We start from the raw sequence: 24480 nt of genomic DNA, 5'->3' as shown, positions 1-24480 counted from the left end.
TCCTGTTTACTGCTCCAGAACTTTTCTTTAATAGGAAGTTCTTTTTACTAAGAGCCACTTGAGGCAAAGAAAGGAGGAACAGAGAGACCCTAAGGTGAAGTCAGATAAATGGCTAGACGGACTTATCTGTGAAGCCGTGGATAGAACAGATTTTACCTCCCTCTGCTTCATTCTTATTTAGGCTCACCTTCTGTGGAGTTGGGATGCCCAGTGTCCAACTCCCCCCAGAGCTTTTTCTTGAAAAGCTGGCCAGCCATTGGGAGTTTGGCCCTAGGTCTCGTGTCAGAGACAAGCTAGTTGATGGCAGTTTGCTGCTGGGGGGAGAAAATACCCCAGCACGACCCACTCTGCAGGACCCGCTAAGCCATCTATGCATGAGTGGTCCCCGCCCCTGAGGCTCCTGGGTGCACACGCAGTCTGCCATGTGTCTGGGAGTGTCCGTGTGTTTTGTCTCATCTTTCCTCCTCTCCCAGTGGTACTGGATGACAGCAAGAGGCTGGCGAAGAGGAAACTGATTGAGGAGAACCGGGAGAAGAGACGACGGGAAGAGCTGCAGAAATCCATCGGGCACAAGCCAGAGCCCACAGACGAGGAGTGGGAGCTCATCAAAACTGTCACGGAAGCCCACGTGGCCACCAATGCCCAAGGCAGCCACTGGAAGCAGAAACGGAAATTCCTGGTAAGGTTCCCCCACACAGCTAAATATCAGGCGCGTGCTTGGCGTTTTCTACTCAACTCAGTCCTCATTACCCTGGGATGCTGGTGCAGTTTCTTTTTGGAAACTGCAGTTCCAAGAAGTCAAGCGACTTGCAGAGTCAGAATTGGAACCCAGGTCTGTCTGAGAACAAAGGTCATTCCTATGATCGATGGCTTGTGAGTCACTAAATTCTAAAGCAGTTTCTTAGTGCACATTATCTGTTTGCTTTTGCTGGTAATAAGGCCAGCCTTGAATCAACTCATCAGTAACATTCTTTACCTGCCAGCTTTCCCTTCTTATACCCATTTCTTCTCTCAGATGCCCATGTAATACAGTTAGTCTCCTAAACTCACCCTTTAGAATATCCCCTTTAGAATAACCCCTAGAGGGGCGCCTGGGTGGCTCAGTTGGTTAAGCGGCCGACTTCGGCTCAGGTCATGATCTCGCGGTCCGTGAGTTTGAGCCCCGCGTCGGGCTCTGTGCTGACAGCTCAGAGCCTGGAGCCTGTTTCAGATTCTGTGTCTCCCTCTCTCTGACCCTCCCCCATTCATGCTCTGTCTCTCTCTGTCTCAAAAATAAATAAACATTAAAAAAAAATTAAAAAAAAAAAAAAAGAATAACCCCTAGAATGAAGTGTCCTATATCTCAAATATATGTGTATGGCAGTAGAAGTCAAGATGTTTAGCTTAAAATAAAAGAACTCAAGTCCAGGAAGAGAAAGGGAATGGGGGTAAGGAGAGGGTTTGGGAGTGGGGATATAGAGAGAACACAGGCATCTCCAGACCCTTGGAAGATCAGTGTTTGATGTTTTTATAAAAACTAACCATTGTGAAAGTCCTTCTCATTCATTTCTCCTTTGGACCTCAAAATGCTTTGGGTTGGGCTAGAACTACTATCCCCATTTTAGAGATGTGCAAACCAAGCCAAAGGCCTTATTTGGTTCACCCAAGATCACACTACTAGGAAGTGGCAGCCAGGCCCAGAAGTCCAGGCTGTCCACCCACCTCATCAAATGGACTGTCCCCACCACCACCATCAGCTGGTGTTTGACCATCTCAGAGTCTGACCTTGCCCTTAATTTATAATGTGAACCCTTTATGAGCACCTCACTGAGCCCCGGCAGCAGATATTCTGTGGGTCTATTTGTATCTCCAGGTTACATTAGCATTCTTTCCCATCTGAACAGGAAGGTATAGTGTATAATTGTCCTCATACCTCAACATCACCATTATAAGGAGATAGTCTTTTTCATGAAAACAGTATAAAAATAACTGAAAAGAAAAATCTTACCCATAAGCTACCTGCCCTCAATTACTTTCACTGTTGTCATGAGCAGGTTCTCACATACTCTGTTGATGGCATCCATGAACAGTAATGTTAGCAAACACTTAGATGGCTCTTACCAAGTGCCAGGTACGATTCTAACTGCTTGCTGTACATTAACCTATGCCAACCATGTAGGTAAATGTGGGTAAAATCTCCATTTTCCCAAGCAGAGAACTGAGGCAGAAAAAATTAAAAGGAAACTTACAAAGCTCCTTTTAAGGTAAGTAGTGGTGATGGATCCTGCCCAGCCCCAGGATCCATGCTCTTAATCACCACACTGTACAACCTGGTCACCTATCCAAACCCAAAGAGCCTTTGAAAGAGACATGTCTTTGGAGGGGCCACCTCTTGGTGCCTTGATCTTAAATCCTCAGGACTACTCTGGTATATCTGCCAGGAATGAGAAAATATGAATTCTGGATAGATAGATCAATTCTAATCCAATATATTTAGGGCATTACAAGAGATAGTCCTGCCTACTCCAATCCTAAATCTGTCATCTCCCCAAACGTGTCAGCCATAAAAGGAGATTGTGAAAACCACTTCCAGGCCTGATTTCAGAGTAGTGACTAAGTAAATTTAGTGGAAGATTTGGGGCACATCTGGACTTCTGGGGAATTTTGCATTTCAATTTTCTCTACTCCAAAAAGAGAATGAATACCAGCCTAATTAAACCGTTTCCATGGTCACTAGGGCGCTTTTTCCAGACTCTAAAGATCTGTTCTTTTACTTTAAAAAACATTTATTGAGCAGCTACTGTGTGCCAGGAAGTGAATAAGTCAGCTCTATTCCGATGGAGGGAGAAAGACAGCAAGGATTAACCAAAAAGATAAATGCAGGTGGTGGTATGTGCAATGAGGGAAATAAACATCCTGATGGGACAGAGTGATTGAGAATTGGAAGTGGAGAGAGACTTCACTTCTCCCAACAGGGTGGTCAGAAAGGTCTCTCTGAGGAGGTTACACAAGCTGTATCTGAAAGCCAAGAAACAAACTGTAGGGGCACCTGGATGGCTCAGTCAGTTAAGTGTCTGATTTGGGCTCAGGTCATGATCTCATGGTCGGTGAGTTTGAGTCCCTCGTCAGGTTCCCTGCTGTCAGCGTGGAGCCCGCTTTGGATCCTCTGTCTCCCTTTCTCTCTGCCCCTCTCTCATGCTCTCTCTCTCAAAAATAAACATTAAAAAAAGAAACAAACAAACTCTGTAGGGTAAAATACACTCAGATCTCTTCGTGTCTCATGGTCTCTTTAGCAAAGATGGCATGATTGCTAATGATTAAAAACAGTGAGGTCTGCACTTTTAGCTCAAAGGCTCCTTATGCTTTTCATCAGTCTACAGAAGGAACCAAAGAAAGTATGGCACAAAATGATTTGCCATTAGTTTTTTGTCAGGGCCATGAGGTTATCCAGGAACAAGAGTTTTCTTCAGGAAGTTAACATTTACAGAGCAACTGTTTTACCCAACAATCTCCCTCCTGCTGTGGAGCTGACATGAAATGTATATTTTGTAGATCCTTGTTCTGTTCAAGAAATTGCCCCTCTTGGTCCAAATATAAAGAACTGCTTCTCTAGGCTTTTTTTTTTTTCACAGGGGTGCTGGGGTAGATCAGAACACCTCCACAGTCCCATTTGTCTCTACAATGAGCTTCATTTCTATCATCCAATCCTCTTCTGTGCCTGGGATCACCCCCACATCTCCTCAGCGGAAGGACCACGTTCCATTCAGTACTGTGACTTCAGTGTCTATCACATGTATGGTTGAGATGTACGGTAGCTTTTCTTAAAGATGGCTGCCATTAGAGTCTTTCTTGACTATATATACAGCTCATTCTCTCCCATGGAGATGTGGAGTCCATTCTTCTCTCTCATTGAATGGGGGCTGGTGTGTGATTCCTTTAAGCAACGGTATTTAGGGGCACCTGGGTGGCTCAGTCAGTTAAGCGTCCAACTCTTGGTTTTGGCTCAGGTCATGATCTCATGGTTTTGTGAGTTCGAGCCCCGCATCGGGCTCCATGCTGATGGTGCACAGCCTGCTTGGGATTGTCTCTTTCTCCCTCTTTCTTTGTCCCTCCCCCACTTGTGCTGTCTCTGTCTCTCTCAAAATAAATAAATAAACTTAAAAAAAATATATATATATTATATATATATAATATATATATTTTATATATTTTATTTTATATAAATATTTTTAAAATATTTATATAAATTATTTAAAATATTTATATAAATTATTATATTTAAAATATTTAAAATATTTATATAAATTATTTAAAATAAAATATTATTAAATATTTTATTTTATATAAAATATATTTTATATATTTTATAATATATTATATATAATAAAATATATAATATATATTATATATATATTTATATATATATATATATATTTTTTTTTTTTTTTTTTAAAGGGGGCAACAGATTTTAGCACAGTGACTTTTAAGGCCAAATCCAGTGCCAAACCAGACACCAGAAACATGAGTAAAAAAGCCAGTAGATGACACCAGCCTCTGCTGCCATCTGAGGACAACTGTATGAGGGACCCCAAGTGAGAACCACCCAGCTGAGCCCATCAACTTTGAGTATCAGTAAAAATTTGTTGTTTTAAGCCAGTAAGTTTTAGGGTAGTTTGTTACACAGCGTAGATAACCAGAACAGAACTCAATAAATATTTGTTAAACAGAATGTACAGTTCCACTGGCCCATCCTCAGAGACAGTACAGTTAAGCCCTGTGTCTCAGCCAGTTTACATATTTACACACACCTCTTGCAGAAGAGTGCCTCCAATTGAGTATTTATGCTCAGGAAAAAAAATTTCACTGAGTGGTAAATTATTCCTGCAAGGACATTACGAATCCTTCTTTAAAGACATTAAATGATATCCATGTCTGAATAGGCTTCTACATATTAGGATTTGTGTTCTGTGTGGCTTATGGCCTTTATTCTGCTTACAACACTGCTACATATACTATTTCACTTATTTGTATGTGATGATGGCCCATCTTATTTTGAAAAAGAATTTGAGGAGACTATTAAATGGTATATAGTAATATATCATAAGGGACTAAAAATTATATGTTGTCATAAAAGCTGGAAGTATTCATTTATCTGGAGCAGGAAAGTAATTTATTCCCCCAAAAAAACTTCTTCATCATTTTTTACCCTGACACCAGGACTCAAGTCAGAAATAGAGACTGGTGGTTTGACCTGGGTTTCAAATCTGTATTTATGTCTGTGAAAATGACAGTCACTGGCAAATAAGAAACTTCTTAAATAGCCATGCATATTTTCATAATAATTCAAAGCCATTCTTTAAAACTACTTCCAAAAGCATTTAAATCATAATTTTCTGGGGGCGCCTGGGTGGCTCAGTCGGTTAAGCGTCCGACTTCGGCTCAGGTCACGATCTCGCGGTCTGTGGGTTCGTGCCCCGCGTCGGGCTCTGGGCTGATGGCTCAGAGCCTGGAGCCTGCTTCCGATTCTGTCTCTCCCTCTCTCTCTGCCCCTCCCTCGTTCATGCTCTGTCTCTCTCTGTCTCAAAAATAAATAAACTTAAAAAAAAAATTTTTTTTTAAATAAATCATAATTTTCTGGTTTTCTCCAATCCACTCAAATCCCTAATGGTACAAAAGTGCCCAAAGTAATAACCCTTCGGGTGTGATGACAATAATGACGAAATATAGAAGTGCACTGCGTGTGGGCACCTGGGATACTCAGTTGAGCATCCAACTTTGGCTCTGGTCATGATCTCGCGGTTCATGAGTTCAAGACCTACATCAGGCTCGCTGCTGTCAACACAGAGCCCACTTCAGATCCTCTGTTCACCTCTCTCTCTGCTTGTGCTCTCTCTCTCTCAAAAATAAATAAACATTTTTAAAAAAAGTGCACTGAAAAGGGAACAAGGGGCATCTTATGACAAACAAGGGAAGCAGTGTCTCTTCACCAAGGGTAATTCACTTCTACACCTCCCAAGAGTGGGAAGACACTTGGTTTGGAGTAAACCCCATACCAGCAACAATATTTTCTGTTGACATTGTGTTATTATTCTGCTCCCTTCATTCACATGCAAAGATGTGACTTTGGATGGATTTTCCACACAAGTATAAAGTGTGACCATCAGAACCAGGGCAGGCCTGCCCTATTTTTCCCTGGCAGAGCTACTCTCTGATTTCACACATGCATGACTGGGAAAGCCTTAGAAAAGTGGCATAAGCGGAAGGGTCAGGCAGGATGAGTGATCTGGCCACATGTGGTCTATGTAGACAAGAGCACTCAAGTCAGAAAGGCTTCTGTCACTCCTGAGATTATGATAACTACATCAGAAGAAGGCAGGGTTGTCTAGTAATGTGCATGGAGATTGGAACCAGACAGCCTGAGTTCAGTGCTTGCCTCTGTCGCTTTATATGTATATGCTTGTTGTTTTTTAATTATGTGACTTCGGGCAAGTTACTTCACCTCTATGGCTCGAGTGACTTTACACCACACGGTATAAAAGTTATAGATATAAGTGCTTGGCATATCATAAACAACCACATTAGTGGTGCCTATGTGCATTATCCCTACCACCCCCGTCCTCACATCCCATCCCTGCTCATCCCAGGAAAATGGAGAGCCTGTAGTAATATCTCAAAGCCCAGGGACCTTTAATCACCATTTGTCTGGGTCTTCCTGCCCCTCCTTACAAAGGTGCAAAAGACACGCTGTGATCAGCAGAGAAAGGGGAGTCTTGTCTGGCCCCATCCCACTCTGCATGTGCCAGAGAGTTTGCAGGTTCAAGCCAAGAGGTCCTCAGCTCTGGCCAGCCATTGCAAAGAGGTCAACTGGCAGCATTTGCCACTCACCTGAACAATACTGATGAACAGTCCAAGCAGAAAGGCACTTAGTCTCCATTTGGGCATCACCAGCCTGCTCTAGCACTGAGCTAGTTGAAGCTCACCCCTGCACACCCCTGAATCTCTTTCTTTGGGCCCCCCACCTCCTCCACTGCCCAAGAAGAGACACTCTGGATTCCTCATTGTCTCACACCCCACATCCAGTCCATCAGAAATCCCTGTGTCTGGCTCCCAGAAGAGGTTGGAGTTCTTCTGCTTCTCTCCATCTCTACTGCTGCCCTGTAGTCCAGCCCACTTCATCTCCTACCCAAAAGGCTGTTGCTGCCAGCCCATTTCTTCCTCTGGCTTCCCGTGTCCCTATTCTGCATCATAACCCAAACTCTCATCCCACTGCACCCCTACTTGAAGCCTTTCAGTGGAGCTGCACTACACAACCCTGTCTCCTCCCCACAGCCCCCAAGGCCCAGCATCACAGGACCCTTACCTGCCTCTGTCCTTCATCTCGTGCAGTCTCTGGGCTCTGAGCACACAGGCCTCCTTTCTGGCCTTGGGACCTGGCACTGGTTTTCCTTTTGCCTTAAATGCTCTTCCTCTGGATCTGTGGAGGGCTGTCTTCCAGTTAAAGCTCACACGTCACTTCTCACCCTGCGCTGCCCATCTGCTTCCTGACCCCTACATACCATCATGTCACCTTCCGTCTAATCACAGGCAGAAATTCTTCTGTGAGAGTACTGTTTTTGTTTATTGCCTGTCTTCCCTCAATTACAGTGAAAGTTCCTTAAGGATGCATTGTTTACTGATGTAACTTAGCATCTAGAACTAGGCCTGGCTGCATAGTTGAACGAGTATAAACCTACATTTATTCACTCAACCAACCAACAAGCATTCTGTCCTCCACCTTTTAGCCCAATGCTTTCCACAAAGGAGACAAAGATACTTAAGGGCTTATGCACCCCACCCAAGAAATCCATATCTTAGCTGTGAGCCTATATACCTGCAATATAATAGTAATAAATGCCTAAATGCCATATGAGTGATGTACATGAGCTACCGTATGTTTTCCAGTGAGGAAGGCATCATTTCACACAGGTGATCTGGGAAGACTTTAAGGAGAAAATAGAATTTGAGTGGGGTGGGATTTGGAATTGGCCAAGATAAGATGGAAGCAGGGACTTCAGAGAAAGTACAAGTCAGAGGAAAGGCAGCTCCAAACCACAGCAGTGCAAAGCCACCTGGGGAGCAGATGGCGAGAGGTGGGCTCAGCTGGCACAAGAGGTCCATGAGGGCAGGCGAGGAGGAAGACAGTCAGAAGGTGAACTGGCAACAACCCTATGAGCAAGCTAAGGCAGTGTGTGCCACACGGGCAAAAACCAGGCTTTGCCCACAGCCTACGCTGGTGAAGCTGCAGCCCGAGGCTTATCATCAGTACCTCAGTTTGCTCTCAGTACAGACACGTGTGTGCTTGTGAGCAAATATAACTCACGTCATGGATTACAAGGCTACCAGCTATATTAACATATCTGATTAGATACAGCTGATGTCAAATATTTGTACTCCTGTTTTTAACATCTCCCAAATATTGCAGCAAATGATCTGTTGTCCATATGGGTGAAAAACCTTTAGGGATGTCACAGACAAATTTACATGGCTCAACCTTAATTTTTCATACCTGATGGGTGAACTCAGGTCAATTCATAGACTATGTCTGTCTGTCTGTCTACTTATCTATCCATCTATCCATGTATATTTTCCGGTATCCAAGATCCATTATGGGGATAACCCTTGATAATAATAAAAAGCTTTTACTTTGTATATGATTTTACTTCTAGCAATTGTATTTTCCATTAAATACTCAAAGACTTAAAAATACATTTTTTTTCCTACCCTGATATTTATTTTTCAACAGAAAAGCTTGTGAGGTGGTTTTAATTAAAATTGCTGTATTTCCTTGTATAATTTCCCCCCTTTTTTCAAACCTTTAGAGGTATCACAGGCATGATTCAAATACCCCGTGAACTCACAGATTAAATGGAAATTTTTAACATCAGTATTGACTCACACCTTTCAAAGGACACTGAATGCCATTCAATAAAATCAGATTAGATCTATCATGTTCAATGACAAGACATTTGGAATCAACCAGGCCAAACTATAAAAATATTAACATATTTTTATTGTTACTTCTAAAAAACTTCACCCTATGTGTGTGTATGTGTATAAAACGCCCTTTCTTTTTTCATGTGTGACCATGTACCTCTTATCAGTTGATCTTCATGACAGAGTCATAAGACAGACAAAGCAGGTGAGATGAGCCTCATTTCTGGGGTGGGAGAAATTATAAAGACCGACGAGGTGAAGAATACGAGGAACAGCAGTGCCCAAATGTGCCTTCTCCCTTAGCTCAGTCTATGTGAGAAACACAGAGAGAGAGAAAGAGAGAGAGAAGCTGTACGTGTGGTTATTCCATCAATTCTGTCTGCATCCAGAAAGCCAGCAGAACAGTAACCTTCCATGGGTTCCCCATGCCAACAGTTGCCCCAAAACATCATCACTGACTGTGATAACATGACAGACTAGGTCCCTTTCCCACCCACTTGCTGCCTGCAAAGCAAACCACCCTCCTCCCAAAAAAGTAAAATAAAATAAACAGAGAACCTACTGGATAACCCAAAAAGGGTCAATGCTGCCAGAATTTGCTATGTAATAAATTTTAAAATCCTTCCCTAGGCTGTAACCACAGCTCCTACCACACCCCTGGAGGGCCTGGGCTGCTCCTGTTGACCCTTGTGCCCTGGAAACAAGTCAGTAAAAGAATCATCCTTTGCTTTTCTTTGTGCTAAAAATTAGATGTGAGCAATGACTGGGGACGTGTGAAAAGAAAATGGTAACTGGATTACTCTGAGCTGGATGCAGTTACTGCCAGCCCGGTGGTTCTCAAAGTGTGGTCCCAGACCAGCACCATTGCTCCAGGAAGTTGCTAGAAATTCAGGTTATTCCCAGACTCTACCCCTGATCTACTGCATCAGAAACTCTGGACACAGGAGCCCAACCCAATGATTCTGATACAGGGATGTTTGGGGACCACGGCGGTAGGTAGGCCACAGTCTTGTCACAAGTGATGTGCCCCCACCACTCTGCAAGTGAGGGATTCAGCTTTGCTTGACTCACTCATAGTGCCCGTTCCTCCTGCCCACCTCTGCCCACTGTCTCACACCTCCCAACCTTGGGTGACTGGTTCTAGTCTGTTCACTGTGGCTCTAGACAGAGATGGTCGTGGGGTAGGCGTGAATCTCTAATCCCTTTGATGACCTTCACAACTTCCAGGAAGGCAGTGGGAGAGGCTAGTAAGGGGAATATTAAGAGGAGTAGAATTTTGCCCCCTGGTGTCAAAAGTGTACAGGTTATTAAAACTTCAAAGTAGGGGGTAGATGTGGGGCTCCTGGCAGATTGCTGTGTGGAGTCTGGGTGACCGATATCCCAGTCCTGGCCTCAGGGGATTGTTCTTAACCTCCTTGAGCCCTTTGTTTGCTTATCTGCCAATCAGGATTGTGTAAGGACTGCTTGAGATAATGCGCTCCCTCAAAGGGGCTGGCTTGCTTGGCCACAGATAAATAGTGGTCACGATTATCACAACAAGAAAAGACAACAGAGAGGACTATTACTAGCAGGAAACACAGGTGACAAGAGCAGATACATGAGACCGTGATGGTCTTTGAGCGCCCTGCTAAGGAGCTAGGGGGTGCCAATGGACAACTGGGTGGCTAACACAAGCACAACCACCTGGGAGGCTTGCTAAAACGCTGATTCTGCACCATTAGGTCTGGGGAGGGGGGGTTTCTAACAAGTGTCCAGGTGGCACCCAACCTGCCACACCACCCTTTGAGTAGCAAGGCTATGGATTGTTCTTGGGCAAGTCAATGACACAGAAGTGCTCCAGAGACACTAAACACTGGCAAATGACCCACTCTGCCCAAAAGTTTGCCAAGTTTACACAATTCAGTTCCTGTAGGTGACTTAGAGGTCTTTCCCCTCAGCCCACTGAGACCTCCTCCTACTGGAGTCTGTAGAGCAGACAGGAACTTTGAGCCCCAGCAGCTGGGTCAAAAGCAAGAATGAATCCACAGGGTGCTACTCGCCAGGACATCCCATCTCATCCCATCCCATTCATCACGGTCTACACACGCCAGAATGTTCAGTGCTCTGAAAATGCTACCCCAGAGCCCCAAGCACATATGTCACCCGGCATCCTTTGCACATTCAGAAGCAGAACCCAAATTCCTGTTGTTTCTCTCTGGCTCCCTTCTTCTCTCACTTGTTTTCTCTCTCTTTATTTCTGCGGCAACATTCCTGTCAACATTATCACTGGCGGCTATCAAAGCAATGGCCAACACCTAGATCTTTGCTCAGAGAACTGAACCATGTGAAACTGCATAGTTTGTTAATAAGCAAAGTGAAAACTAGAAATTGTATAGTATGTCAACTCAGAAGAGATTTTCTGCCACACGAGAACTATGATAAGTCAAGATCCTCCAGGTTTTTCATTTAAATCTTTCTTGTTTCTCCTCCCTAGCCAGAAGATATTGGACAAGCACCAATAGTAAATGCCCCAGAAGGTGGAAAGGTTGACTTGGAAGCCTTCAGCCATTTTACAAAAATCATCACACCAGCAATTACCAGAGTGGTGGATTTTGCCAAAAAGTTGCCTATGTTTTGTGAGGTGAGGAAACTGTTTTTCCTTCTGCATTATTTTTCGTTATAGTTCCATCAATTTCCAGGAATACTGAGTATTATTTAAAATTTAATATTAATTAGTAGGGACTTAGGTCACGTGAAAGCAATGTCAGTACAAAATGAAAATGCACTCTGTTTCATTTTTTATTTCCCTACCTTCTCTATTCAGTCATCATTCATTAGCTTGTCCACATGAGGCTGAAGATTCTCTCCTTCCACTGACTCCAGGCATAGGGAAATAGGACAGCAATAACTTCTATTCATTCAGCACCTATGATGTCCCAGTTACCATGCCCAAGTCTGCCCACATTACATCCAAACCTTGTAACCGATTTGCAGGGTAGCTTTAATTAAGCCCATTTTGTGATTGGGGAAAACTAAGATCAAAGAGATGACATGAAGTTATGCAAACAGCGATGGCTTGAGTCGAAGTCGATATGCTTTCCATTACACATCACAGCAAAAACAGTCGTGTGGTTGTTTCCTCCTCAACAATAAGGAGCTCCCTCACAGAGCAAGGATCTTAATAACTCCTTAAGTCTCCTCCCTTTTCCTATAATCTCGCCCTTTCTTGCCCCATGTTCAGGGCACCCTGAAGAGCACACCCAACAGAGCTCATAGGCTCTCCCTTTTGCGCACCTCATCTTTAGCAGAGGCTTACTATGTGGTACCTGGGGGCATGGGACCTGCAGTCAGCTGAATGGGCGAGAATCCTACATAAGTTATTTGGTGTCTTCAACTCTTGCTTATCTCATCTTTAAAATGGGAATCATAATAGTATTTACCTCTCAGAGCTGTGGCAAGGTTTAAATGGGATCACATATATAAAGTATTTGGATAGTGCCTGGTCCTAAGCATATCCATAAATTTTAGCTGTTAATGCTGCTGCTACTTCCTCTATCACATTACCATCCTGTCTCTAGCCTTCCTTTTTTTTTTTTTTTTTTTTTTAAATTTTTTTTTCAACGTTTTTTATTTATTTTTGGGACAGAGAGAGACAGAGCATGAATGGGGGAGGGGCAGAGAGAGAGGGAGACACAGAATCGGAAACAGGCTCCAGGCTCCGAGCCATCAGCCCAGAGCCTGACGCGGGGCTCGAACTCACAGACCGCGAGATCGTGACCTGGCTGAAGTCAGACGCCCAACTGACTGCGCCACCCAGGCGCCCCTAGCCTTCCTTTTTTAAATCAAGTGGAAAATTTTGCCCTTTGAAAACCCCCATCAGGTGCCAATCTATTGCTCTTCCCACCTCCAAGGGGACCCAGAGAGATATCAAATAGAGAAGTCCACATACTGCTGTGAGCCTCTAGGGTAAGCTACCCAAGTGATAAGTGAATCTAGCCTCACCTAGAAAGAAGCCGTCTCCTCGCCTGGAATGATTCCATCATGCCTTGGCTTCCAGCTCATTTGTGCCTTTGAGTTTGCAATAGTGGGAGCCCAGCTGGAGACCTCAGACACTGATGCGGATGCTTCTCATTGCCTATTTTGAGCCTCCACAAGAGCCATATCTAGAAGGACAGAGCAGTGGGCTTCAGGAGGCAGGTATCTGATCCCCAGACTTAGCTGAGGAAGAGTGCGTGCCTCCCTCTTCTCCCTCCCCTTTATCCCCCCACTGTGATGGGGCCAGGGTACCTGACATGCTGGCTGGTAGCCCTGCAGTGGGAGCTATTCATACTCAGAGGAGCTGGTGAGTCCTAGAGAAGGGATTTTGACTTGTGTCTGTATTGGTATGGCTTTCCATGTCTCTGACCATCTTTTTAAAAAATTACTTATTAAAGTTTGGAAGGTTATTAACAATAACATATTCAAGACATTGATTCATAATAACACCACTTAAAGATAAGCTGCTGACATTCTGGAGCCTATTTGAGTCTTTTTTCAGTTATATGTGTGTTTGTGTGTGTGTGTGTGTGTGTGCACATGTACCCACATATATATGAAGTATGGAACATATTTATCTACCTTATTGTATTTCCTACTTATGAAACTATGTTTTTACTTTTTGTTAAAGAGTAAAAGGCACATATAAAGGTGCAGCCCAATGAATTTTCACATACTCAACACACCCATGTAATTAACACTGAAATAAAGAAACAGAACGTTATAGGGGCACCTGGGTGGCTCAGTCGGGTAAGCGTCCAACTTCAGCTCAGGTCATGATCTCACAGTTCATAAGTTCAAGCCCCGCATCGGGCTGTGTGCTCACAGCTCAGAGCCTGGAGCCTGCTTCCGATTCTGTCTCCCTCTCTCTCTGCCCCTCCCCTGCTCGCACTCTGTGTCTCTCTCAAAAATAAATAAACATTAAAAAAAAGAAAAAAGAAAAAAAAAAAAGAAAGAAAGAAATGTTGCCATCACCCTGTTAAACCAAACGTTTTACCCTCAGCCACAGAACACATCATTTGAGTGTTTTCTCACAGACGAAGTTTTAATGACCACAAACTAAAGAAGAGATCTACAGAATTTAGGTCACCTGTTTTGACTGATCTTCAGCTCATTTCCCATTCTTCACTGATATAAACATTCTACAATAAGCATCCCGGTGCCTATGCCCCGCTCACTGCACTGTTTCCTAAGGGCAAATCTTAGAAGTAGAGTCTAAGCAGTAGGGTATATACACCTTTTAAGGCTTGTGATATGTGTTGCCAAATTGCTCTCAAGAAGGGTGTAGAGCTGTTCCAAGGCTGCTGGTTTCCTCTGACTCTGCGCGTCATCTTTCTTTTTTGTTCATGGGGTTGAGTTCGTTTTCCTTTCTTGGTCCTCTCTCTCTCTGGGCTGTGTCCTTTGTCCCCCACCCTTGGTGTGTGAAGAAAAACCCTATTGAGTATACTACCCCTACAACTCGAACTAGCTTGTTAGTCACATGTTCCCTTTTGAATACCCACCAAAAATGTTTCTTAGAAAAATGTAAAACGGACATACACCAACCATGGAGAGAGATTTCAGTGAAAGAAGAAGGGAAAGAAGCCATCTCCACCACTAGTAACAAACACTTGTGTCCATGGCAAGAGTGAGGGGTCCACATGGAACTTTTCAAGCACAGCTGTGGCAAGCTTCTCCGAGTTCCCTCAGAAGCTTAATCCTGCCTCAAAGTCATGATTCCATCTCTCCTCCAACCCTGATTTTTGTAGTCTCCAAATTGCAAAAAAAAAAAAAAAAAAGGTGGGGAGGGGCTACTTTAACAGCCGACACACATCTGTTTCTGGTGTTGGTGGCCTCCTGAGGACTTTTAGCCCTTTCTCATTCTCTTTAGAACCCCAAAGAAGGAAATGAACTGTGTGGGCCCGTTAGCTTCCTGTGGAGTGGGCTGGAGATCCCAGGTGGTCTGGAGAGCCAGAGCTTTCCTGCCAGAGGCGTTTTGGTGCATGTGCTGTTCAAATTGTGCGCACAGTAATTCTGTGCTAAGATCCGTGCCAATCCACCAGCAAGGTTGGTGGACACCCAGGGCTTCAAAAGATCTAAAATCATTGCTGACAAAGCTGCCAAAACACACATTAAGAATCATTTCTGAGGGTCCTGCGTGGCTAAGTCTGTTAAACATCCGACTCTTGATTTTGGCCCAGGTCATGATCTCAGCGTTCGTGGAATCAAGCCCGGCACTGGGCTCTGAGTTGACAATATGGAGCCTGCTTGGGATTTTCTCTCCTCTCTCTCTGCCCCTCCCCTACTCACAATCTTTCTCTCTCTCTAAATAAATAAATAAACATAAAAAAGAAAAGAATTACTTCTGGGATGCAGGGCACGGACATCTTTGCAATCAGCCCGAGTGCTGCTTTCCTAAGGTGACAGAGAGTCTGTGGGAATGCCCCTGCAACTCTGCCTGCCATGCCCTCTTGCAGCTGCCTCTCAATGAAAGTATTGGGGCAGGTGACTGAGGTTATTTGCCCACATGTTGAAACAAATCTTACCATCATCCTACGAACCCTTCTTTTTTTTGAGAGAGAGAGAGAGCATGCAAGAGCACAAGCAGGGAAGGGACAGAGGCAGACAGACAGACAGACAGAATCTTAAGCAGACTCCACGCCCAGCATAGAGCCCAACACAGGGCTCTCGATCTCACGACCCTGAGATCATGACCTAAGCCAAATTCAAGAGTCGGACACTTAACAGACTCAGCCACCCAGGCGCCCAACCTACAGACGTTTCTAAAAGGAAAAGGCATCTGGCCTAGTTTCTAAACCGTTGGTTGATTCTTAACAAATACTTATTCAACTTTTATTTAAATCTGAACCAATTAACAGGAAGTTATAAAAAGAAATCTACTTCATCTGGATTCAGACTTGGCTACAAAGACGCGGCCTGCCCAAGTTTTCATTCTTTATGGCAGATTAAAAAAATAAATGGTTTGATCTGATCAGCAATTTCTCTTTGCCATTCTATGCCAGTGGTTCTCAAGAGCGGGGTCCCTGAACCAGCAGCATGAGCATCCTCTGGGAGCTTGGAGAATGCAGAAACTCGGAGGGTGGAACCAGCAATGTATTTAACAAGCCCTCAGGTGACCCTGATGAAGCTGACATTTCCCGTGGGCATTAAAGCCAGCCTGTGCCCACTTGGACCAATTCTCCATCTTACTGGTGGAGGATCTATCCAAGCTCAGGGTTTCCCATTGCCTACCATGATCTTGGGCCAGGAATACAAATTAGAACTTAAATAAAAGTAAATCACAGTCATTTTTTTTTAATGAGTGGAAGGAGAGAATTCCCATGTATATATATTCCAGAACCAAATATGAAATGACTTTTATTCTGTAGAAAAAGCTAAGTAATTTGAAGTTAAATGGTAAGGTGGCTAGGCTGACTTAGCGAAAAATATGAAATGCCCAACATTTTAAATATAATTCAGTAGTATTGCCTTCAGTTTTATGTAACAACCTAAATTGAACTAGTCAAGTGTTGCCAAGAGTATTGCCCCAAAAGAGTTTGTACCTGATTTAATGAAAAGATAAAAATTATGTGTGATTTACACATTCATTGCTTATGGTAGCTTAGTCATATCCCAAGTATTTCGAAAGAGTGTGTTCTCTTCTTTCTTTGCACTGGATTCTGAAAGATCTAGCTTCAAGCCCTAGCCTCACCCACAAAATACTCATGTGACCCCTTCGCATGTTACTCAACCTCTCGGTGCCTGGATTTCCACTTTTATGAATGAAATTGAAATTAGAATATTCACTTCACGGTATTGCTGTGACGATTAAATAAGATGACACCTGTAAATCTTAGCATGATGCCCAGTGCATCAAAAATATCCATTAACTAACAGCCTTTCAAGCTACTTTGATGGTGGCTTTTAATTCAACATTCTCTCCTGCCAGAAAGTAAAATTCTGATTTTTTGTTATTTTGCTAACAAAGTTCTTTTTCTTTTTAAGTTTGTTATAAATGCTATCACATCATCACAAATCCTAATTAACAAGACAACCAAATATGCTTAAAATGAGATTACAGAACTGGCAGGGAACTCCAGTGTGTGGAGTAACTCCAGTGCCTGAGGTACTGAGAATACAACCCCGGGAGCCATGAGGTCTGAATTCTAGTTCCACCTCTACCCCTAATTCACTGGGTGACTTTGGGCAAAACTTTTTTTTTTTTTCAATATATGAAGTTTATTGTCAAATTGGTTTCCATACAACACCCAGTGCTCATCCCAAAAGGTGCCCTCCTCAATACCCATCACCCACCCTCCCCTCCCTCCCACCCCCCATCAACCCTCAGTTTGTTTTCAGTTTTTAAGAGTCTCTTATGCTTGGGCTCTCTTCCACTCTAACCTCTTTTTTTTTTTTCCTTCCCCTCCCCCATGGGTTTCTGTTAAGTTTCTCAGGATCCACATAAGAGTGAAACCATATGGTATCTGTCTTTCTCTGTATGGCTTATTTCACTTAGCGTAACACTATCCAGTTCCTTCCATGTTGCTACAAAGGGCCATATTTCATTCTTTCCCATTGCCACATAGTACTCCATTGTGTATATAAACCACAATTTCTTTACCCATTCATCAGTTGATGGACATTTAGGCTCTTTCCATAATTTGGCTATTGTTGAGAGTGCTGCTATAAACATTGGGGTACAAGTGCCCCTATGCATCAATACTCCTGTATCCCTTGGGTAAATTCCTAGCAGTGCTATTGCTGGGTCATAGGGTAGGTCTATTTTTAATTTTTTGAGGAACCTCCACACTGTTTTCCAGAGTGGCTGCACCAGTTTGCATTCCCACCAACAGTGCAAGAGGGTTCCCGTTTCTCCACATCCTCTCCAGCATCTATAGTCTCCTGATTTGTTCCTTTTGGCCACTCTGACTGGCGTGAGGTGATATCTGAGTGTGGTTTTGATTTGTATTTCCCTGATGAGGAGCGACACTGAGCATCTTTTCATGTGCCTGTTGGCCATCCGGAGGTCTTCTTTAGAGAAGTGTCTATTCATGTCTTCTGCCCATTTCTTCACTGGGTTACTTGTTTTTCGGGTGTGGAGTTTGGTGAGATCTTTATAGATTTTGGATACTAGCCCTTTGTCTGATATGTCATTTGCAAATATCTTTTCCCATTCCGTCGGTTGCCTTTTAGTTTTGTTGGTTGCTTCCTTTGCTGTGCAGAAGCTTTTTATCTTCATGAGGTCCCATTAGTTCATTTTTGCTTTTAATTCCCTTGCCTTTGGGGATGTGTCAAGTAAGAAATTGGGCAAAGCTTTTACATCTCTGGGCCTCAGGGGTAACATGCATCTATAAGCAACCTTTTCCTTTTGTGCCTTTTGAGAGACCTACAAGGAGCAAACTTGCTTCAAAAATCAAATCCAGCTAAAGAGTAGAGTCTGCTGTTGGCTTGTTAGAACTATGAGAAAATTAGGTAAGTTTAACATAAACCGTGTTCTCAAGCAGTTATCAGTTGGTGTTAGGATACAAACCTCCAGAGTAAGGGATTATGAGCACAATCTCACACATGACCGTAATCCCAGTTAGAGATCTATATCCATCACAAAAGAAATGCAAACTACTGAGGTTAAAGTTGGTGACCAATTTGGAGTGTGAAGAATGGTTGTTGAAAGTCTGCAGCCAAGTAGGAAGGGAAAAGCCATAGCCTCAAAGAGTGCAGGAGCGACATTGATCGCAGGATGTTGTCCCTGTTGCTATTAAAATACTGCATGTTATTCCTTACTGACATTTGTGCACTTGTTCTTGCTGACGTGGGCTGGTTTTTTTCAGCTGCCATGTGAAGACCAGATAATCCTCCTTAAAGGCTGCTGCATGGAGATCATGTCCCTTCGCGCTGCTGTGCGATATGACCCAGAAAGTGAGACTTTAACCTTGAATGGGGAAATGGCAGTGACGCGGGGCCAGCTGAAGAATGGGGGTCTTGGGGTGGTGTCGGACGCCATCTTTGACCTGGGCATGTCACTGTCTTCTTTCAACCTGGATGACACAGAAGTAGCTCTCCTTCAGGCTGTCCTCCTGATGTCTTCAGGTGAGTACTCCCAGACTCATTATTGGGCAACAAAAGAGCTTTTGCTTATCTGGTGCTAATTCAAATCACTTGATGAGTTTCCAGTCCATCCCCCGCCCCCCCCCCCCCCCCCCCCCCGTCCCCACCGCTGCTTTAGCTGCAAAATCATAGCTTATTCTCTTTCAGCAATTAGGGATTTGCCAATGAACTGGGAACTGAAGGAGGGTGTCAGGTATCTGATGCTTCCTGCAATCTCCCAGCGTAGTAGAAGGACCCGAATGAGTCCTTTTAAAGACTCTATGAGATGATCCACCTTCAACAGACACTACCCCGCCTGACCTATGGTAGTTGGCCAACTCTGCCTCCTTCTGGTTTATTACACAGGGTATGGGTATGAGTGACTACACCATTCTGTATTAAGTTCTGGTTGAGGAAAATTTGTTTATGGCTTAGCTACAGCTTAAGTTTATTGCTATATAGCATATTACCCAAAAATTTAGTGGCTTAAAGCATCCAAGATGGCAGAGGTTGGGGCTGAGACATCAAACACAGCTGTAGGCCTCCATGCATCCTCTCCACTGGCAGGCTAGCTGAACTCCTACATGGCTAGAGGATTCCAAGGAGAGCTCCAAGCACACGAAAGCAGAAACTGCAGACGTCTTAAGTCCCAGGTTTAAGTCATATAGCATCACTTCTGCCGCATTCTGTTGGTCCAAACAAGGCCCAGCACCAGTCCAGAGTCAAGAGCCCACCTCTAGATGGGAGGAACAGCAAAGAATCTACAACCAGCTCTAACCTGCCTAGAGCTCATGATCAAGGCCTCAGACTCCTTCCACAAAGAGTAGATGATAATGCTGAGACTTTTTTTTTTCTTCAGAGATCATGTCATAATAAATAAGAAATGCAAAATACAGCAAACTCTTCAAAGGAAGCTAGTCTTTAAATAGAAGGTAGTTTCAGAGGCACCCTGTGCATTTTCAGAGCATCCTCAGTTAAGCTGAGGGTCACTGCACGACAGCTGTCAGCTTAACTTATCCATATCTCCCTCTGGACTGTTTATTTCTTGAAGACAGAAATATGTCTAATTACAATTAGGCCAGTGTTCAGTAGAATTTGAAAAATGTTTATGGGATAAATGACTAAATAGATGGGTAAATTATCAGTCACAAGTACCATGAGAACCCTTTATAGAGTCCATGCTTCCTAGTTAACTCAGTAGAATTCCTTTTTTCTTTTTTGAAGCTTATCTTGAAATTTATTTGCTACAAGAAAATTTAGGTATGGCAGACTTTTTTTAAAAAAATCTTTTTATTATGGAAAATCTCAAACATAAACATAAGTATATAATAGCATAATGGGGGCACCTGGGTGGCTTAAGCCAGTAGGTTAAGCATCCAACTCTTGACTTTGGCTCCAGTCATGACCTCACAGTTCATTGTGAGGCCCCGCATCAGGATTCCCAAGCCCCTCTTGGGATTCTCTGTCTCCTTCTCTCTCTGCCTCTCTCTCTCTCAAATAAATAAATAAACATTTAAAAAAAAAAAAAAACAAGAAAAGAATAGCATAACGAACCCTGCTGTATGCTGTGGTGGACAAGCTCTAGGGTGCCCCCCATGACCCCCACCTTCTGATGTTTACACCCTTGTACAATCCCCTCCCACTGAGTGTGCACAGAACCTGTGACTTGCTTCAACAGAATACAATGAATTCACTGTCACCCCCATGCAATTCGGTTACATTATGTTATAAAAGATTCCCTCTGGCTAACAGGCTTGCCCTAGAGACTCTCCTTGCTGCCTAGATGAAGTAAGCTGCCATGCTGGGAAAGCTCACATGACAGGGACCTGCTTGTGGCCTCTCGGAGCTGAGGGAAGTCTCTAGTCAACAGCCAGTGAGAAGCCCAGGCCCTTTGTCCTAAAGAAATAAAATGGATGGGGCACCTGGGTGTCTCAGTCAGTTAAGCATCCGACTCTTGATTTTGACTCATGATCTCGAGGTTTGTGAGTCGAGCCCCACACTGAGCTCCATACTGACAGTTCAGAGCCTGCTTGGGATTCTTTCTCTCTCCCTCTCTCTCTTTCCCTCCCCCACTTGCTCGCAGATGCTCCCTCTCTCTCTCTCTCTCTCTCTCTCTCTCCCTCTCTCTCTCAAAATAAATCAACAAAAAAAATTTTTTTAAAGAAAGAAAATGGGTAACCCCTTTCCTTCGGGTTTCAGTGTCCCTTAAAATAAGGAAATTGAACTAAATAAGTGGGAATTATATTCTGGAGGGGGATTCAAGGTAATTGTTAGTGAAATTGTAGTGGTACAAAGAATTTTAAATAACATTGAGCCACATAGTGAGAAAGCTATTTCTTTTACAGTTTTCTTTCTAGTTATATCTCCTTCTAAATAAGGCAAGGAGAGAGATTCATTTTGGTGCCAGTCTATCCCGAATGCCTAACACTTACTGACCTCCCTGTATAACAGAGCGGATCTCAGTCTTCGGCAAGAATCTTTAGCTAAAGTTTAATAAAGGTGGGGCACCTCCACTGACAGCTCAAAACCTGGAGCCTGCTTCGGATTCTGTGTCTCCCTCTCTCTCTGCCCCTCCCCTGCTCATGCTCTGTCTCTCTCAAAAATAAATAAACATTACAAAAATAATTAATAAATAAGTTTAATAAAGGTTTCTGTCACACACTCTGTTTTTACGGCTATCTTCTAAGTACGGCAAATGGATTTTTATTTACTGAATAATATGTTTCCCCTGTAGTGAGTTAATTTTAACAGATTGTTAAACAAATAATCTCAGTAAAGTAAATAAAGGGAGTATTTGAGAAGGCAAAAATTGTGATACCAAACCCTGTCAAACACTTAACTGGGCGATTCTTCCCCATCCTCTGATTCTGATGATGCTGTCACTGCTGGAGAGCCACGTGACATACTTAAAAACCTTTTAAAAATCTTCTCCACCCTAATGGCCTGGGAACTTTTCATTAATACTGCCAACACCAGAAAAATATTACAAGACACTTTCCAGTTGGCAAATGATAGCTACATATCTGTGCTCCACGGCTCCAGCCGTCCTCAGTATTGTCTTCTAAGCCCCATTGTTTTGTCTGGCATTACAATGACACAGTATCTTAGGGCTTTTCCACAAAGCCTTCTCCAGGAGCTGCTACCACTAAGTTCTTTGGTCCTGCAGTGATGAGCGGAGAGCTCAAATGGACATGATCCCAAGGACACAGCTTTGAGAAATTCTGTCTTAAAGAGTTAAAGACACTCTTTGACCTTTAAAATATTCCTTCAAAAACATGCTTAATACCACTTGAACATGATCAAAATGTCCATTCATTTTCTCTGTGTCAATTACATGACCACCTTATCTTTATCTCTTATCAAAGGACAGAATTTTAAGGCCACAAAACCCGGGTTATTTTTTTCCCTTTGACGGAGTACATCCAGAGCAGTATTATGTTGCTTTTCTACTTGGATCAAAAGGTAAAGGATCCTGTGGAGAATTCTTCTGGCATACTCAAAGAAAGAGAGAAGACAGGGGTGAGAGAGAGAGAGAGAGAGGGATTGAGGAGATCCACAAAGCAGCATCATCAAATACAAAAGACACAAAATAAAAATGCACAAATTGCATTTCAAGCCAAATAGGGGATTCCAAAAGCCCATGTATTTTGTTTAAACACAGAAGTGGATTGAGACACTAGTGCTGAGCCTTCCTTTCAGATTAAGCAGAATCCTGTTTTGATTTTTACTAATACAAATACTTCAATAACTGGACACTTAAAGTGTGAACTTACTCGATCGGAGCCACAAAGAGAAAACTGGAAAGAACTGGGCAGCAGGGCGGTAGGGCTCCCTGGAGCTATATGAGGAATCCATCCTGGTTTATAAATTATTTTTTAACATTTTTTATTGAGTTATAATTGACATACAACATTGTACTAGTTTCAGATGTACAACAGAATGATTTGATCTTTGTATACATTGCCAAATGATCACAATAAGTCTGGATAACATCTGTCCCCATATATGGTTACAAAATTTTTTCTACTGTGGAAGGCTTTTTTTTTAATAGTTTTTTTTAAGATTATTTATTTATTTTGAGAGAGAGGGAGTGTGTGTGAGCAGGAAAGGGGCAGAGATAGAGGAAGAGAAAGAATAGCAAGTAGGCTCCATACCAACAGCACAGGGCCCAACATGGGGCTCGATCCCATGAACTGTGAGATCATGACCTGAGCCAAAGTCAATAGTTGGACACTCAACTGACTGAACTATTCAGGCACCCCTCTCCTGTGATTAGGACTTTTAAGATCTACTCTCTAAGCAACTTTTAAGTATGCAATAGAGTATCATTAACTATAGTCATCATACTGTACATTACACTTCCATGACTTATAACTAGAAGTTTGTACGTTTAGACTCCCTTCACCCATTAAGCCCAGCCCAGCCCACACCCTCTGGCAACCTCCAATCTGTGCTGTTTCTCCGAGCTTGGTTTTGTTTGTTTGTTTGTTTTTAGACTTCACATATAAGATGATACGGTATTTGTCTTTCTCTAACTTACTTCCCTTAGCATAATGTCCTCAGGGTCCATCAATGTTGTTGCAAATGGCAAGATTTCATTCATTTTTTATGGCTGAATAGTATTCCATTAGATGTGAGATATAGATAGATAGATAGATAGATAGATAGATAGATAGATAGATATAGCTATAGCTATATCTATGTCTATACCTATATCTATATCTATATCACATCTTTTATATCCATTTGTCCACCAATGGACACTTAGGTTCTTTCCATATCTTGGCTATTGTAAATAATGCTACAATGAACATGAGGTACATATATCTTTCCAAGTTCGTGCTTTGTTTTCTTTGGATAAATACCCAGTAGTGGAATTACTGGATCATATGGTAATTCTATTTTTAATTTTTTTTTTTTTTTTTTTTTTGAGGAAACTCCATACTGTTGTCCAGACTGGCTGCACAAATTTGCTTTCTTAGCAACAGTGCACATTTGTTATCTCTCGTCTTTTTGATAAATGGCTATTCTAACAGGTGTGAAGTGATATCTCATTGAAATTTTGATTTGCATTTCCCTGATGATTAGTGATCTTGAACAACTTTAGATTTGCCTGTTGGCCATCTGTATGTCTTCTTCAGAAAAATGTCTCTTCAGATCCTCTGCCCAGTTTTTAATCAATTGTGGGTTTTTTTTGCTATTGAGTTGTAGGGGTTCTTTTTATATTTTGGATATTAACCCCTTATCATATATATGGTTTGAAAATACTTTCTCCCATTCCATAGGTTCCTTTTCATTTTTTTGATGGTTTCCTTTGCTCTGCAGGTTTTTCATTTGATGTAGTCCCACTTTATTTTTGCTTTTGTTGCCTTTGCTGTTGGAGTCAGATCCAAAAAAATCATCACCAAGACTAATGTAAAGCAGCTTACCATCTATGTTTTCCTCCAGGAA

The 24480-nt window shown here is 42.7% G+C and overlaps 1 protein-coding gene across 18 annotated transcripts in view; it reads left to right on the top strand.

Moving 5' to 3' along the window:
- THRB (thyroid hormone receptor beta) overlaps nucleotides 1–24480 on the top strand; it is a 384269-nt gene that overhangs the window by 353742 nt on the left and 6047 nt on the right. For all 18 annotated transcript variants that reach the window (XM_060638542.3, XM_078432406.2, XM_060638544.3 and 15 more), the window contains 3 exons: nucleotides 474–679; nucleotides 11426–11572; nucleotides 18774–19032. In XM_060638542.3, the coding sequence (XP_060494525.1) occupies nucleotides 474–679; nucleotides 11426–11572; nucleotides 18774–19032 (612 nt within the window). The remainder of the gene's footprint in view (nucleotides 1–473; nucleotides 680–11425; nucleotides 11573–18773; nucleotides 19033–24480) is intronic.

The sequence above is a fragment of the Panthera onca genome, chromosome C2 (assembly GCF_046562875.1).
Source record: "Panthera onca isolate mPanOnc1 chromosome C2, mPanOnc1 haplotype 2, whole genome shotgun sequence".
Classification (NCBI taxonomy): Eukaryota; Metazoa; Chordata; class Mammalia; order Carnivora; family Felidae; genus Panthera; species Panthera onca.
Note: the sequence above shows the minus strand (reverse complement) of the source record. Positions and strands in the feature narration are given on the sequence as shown.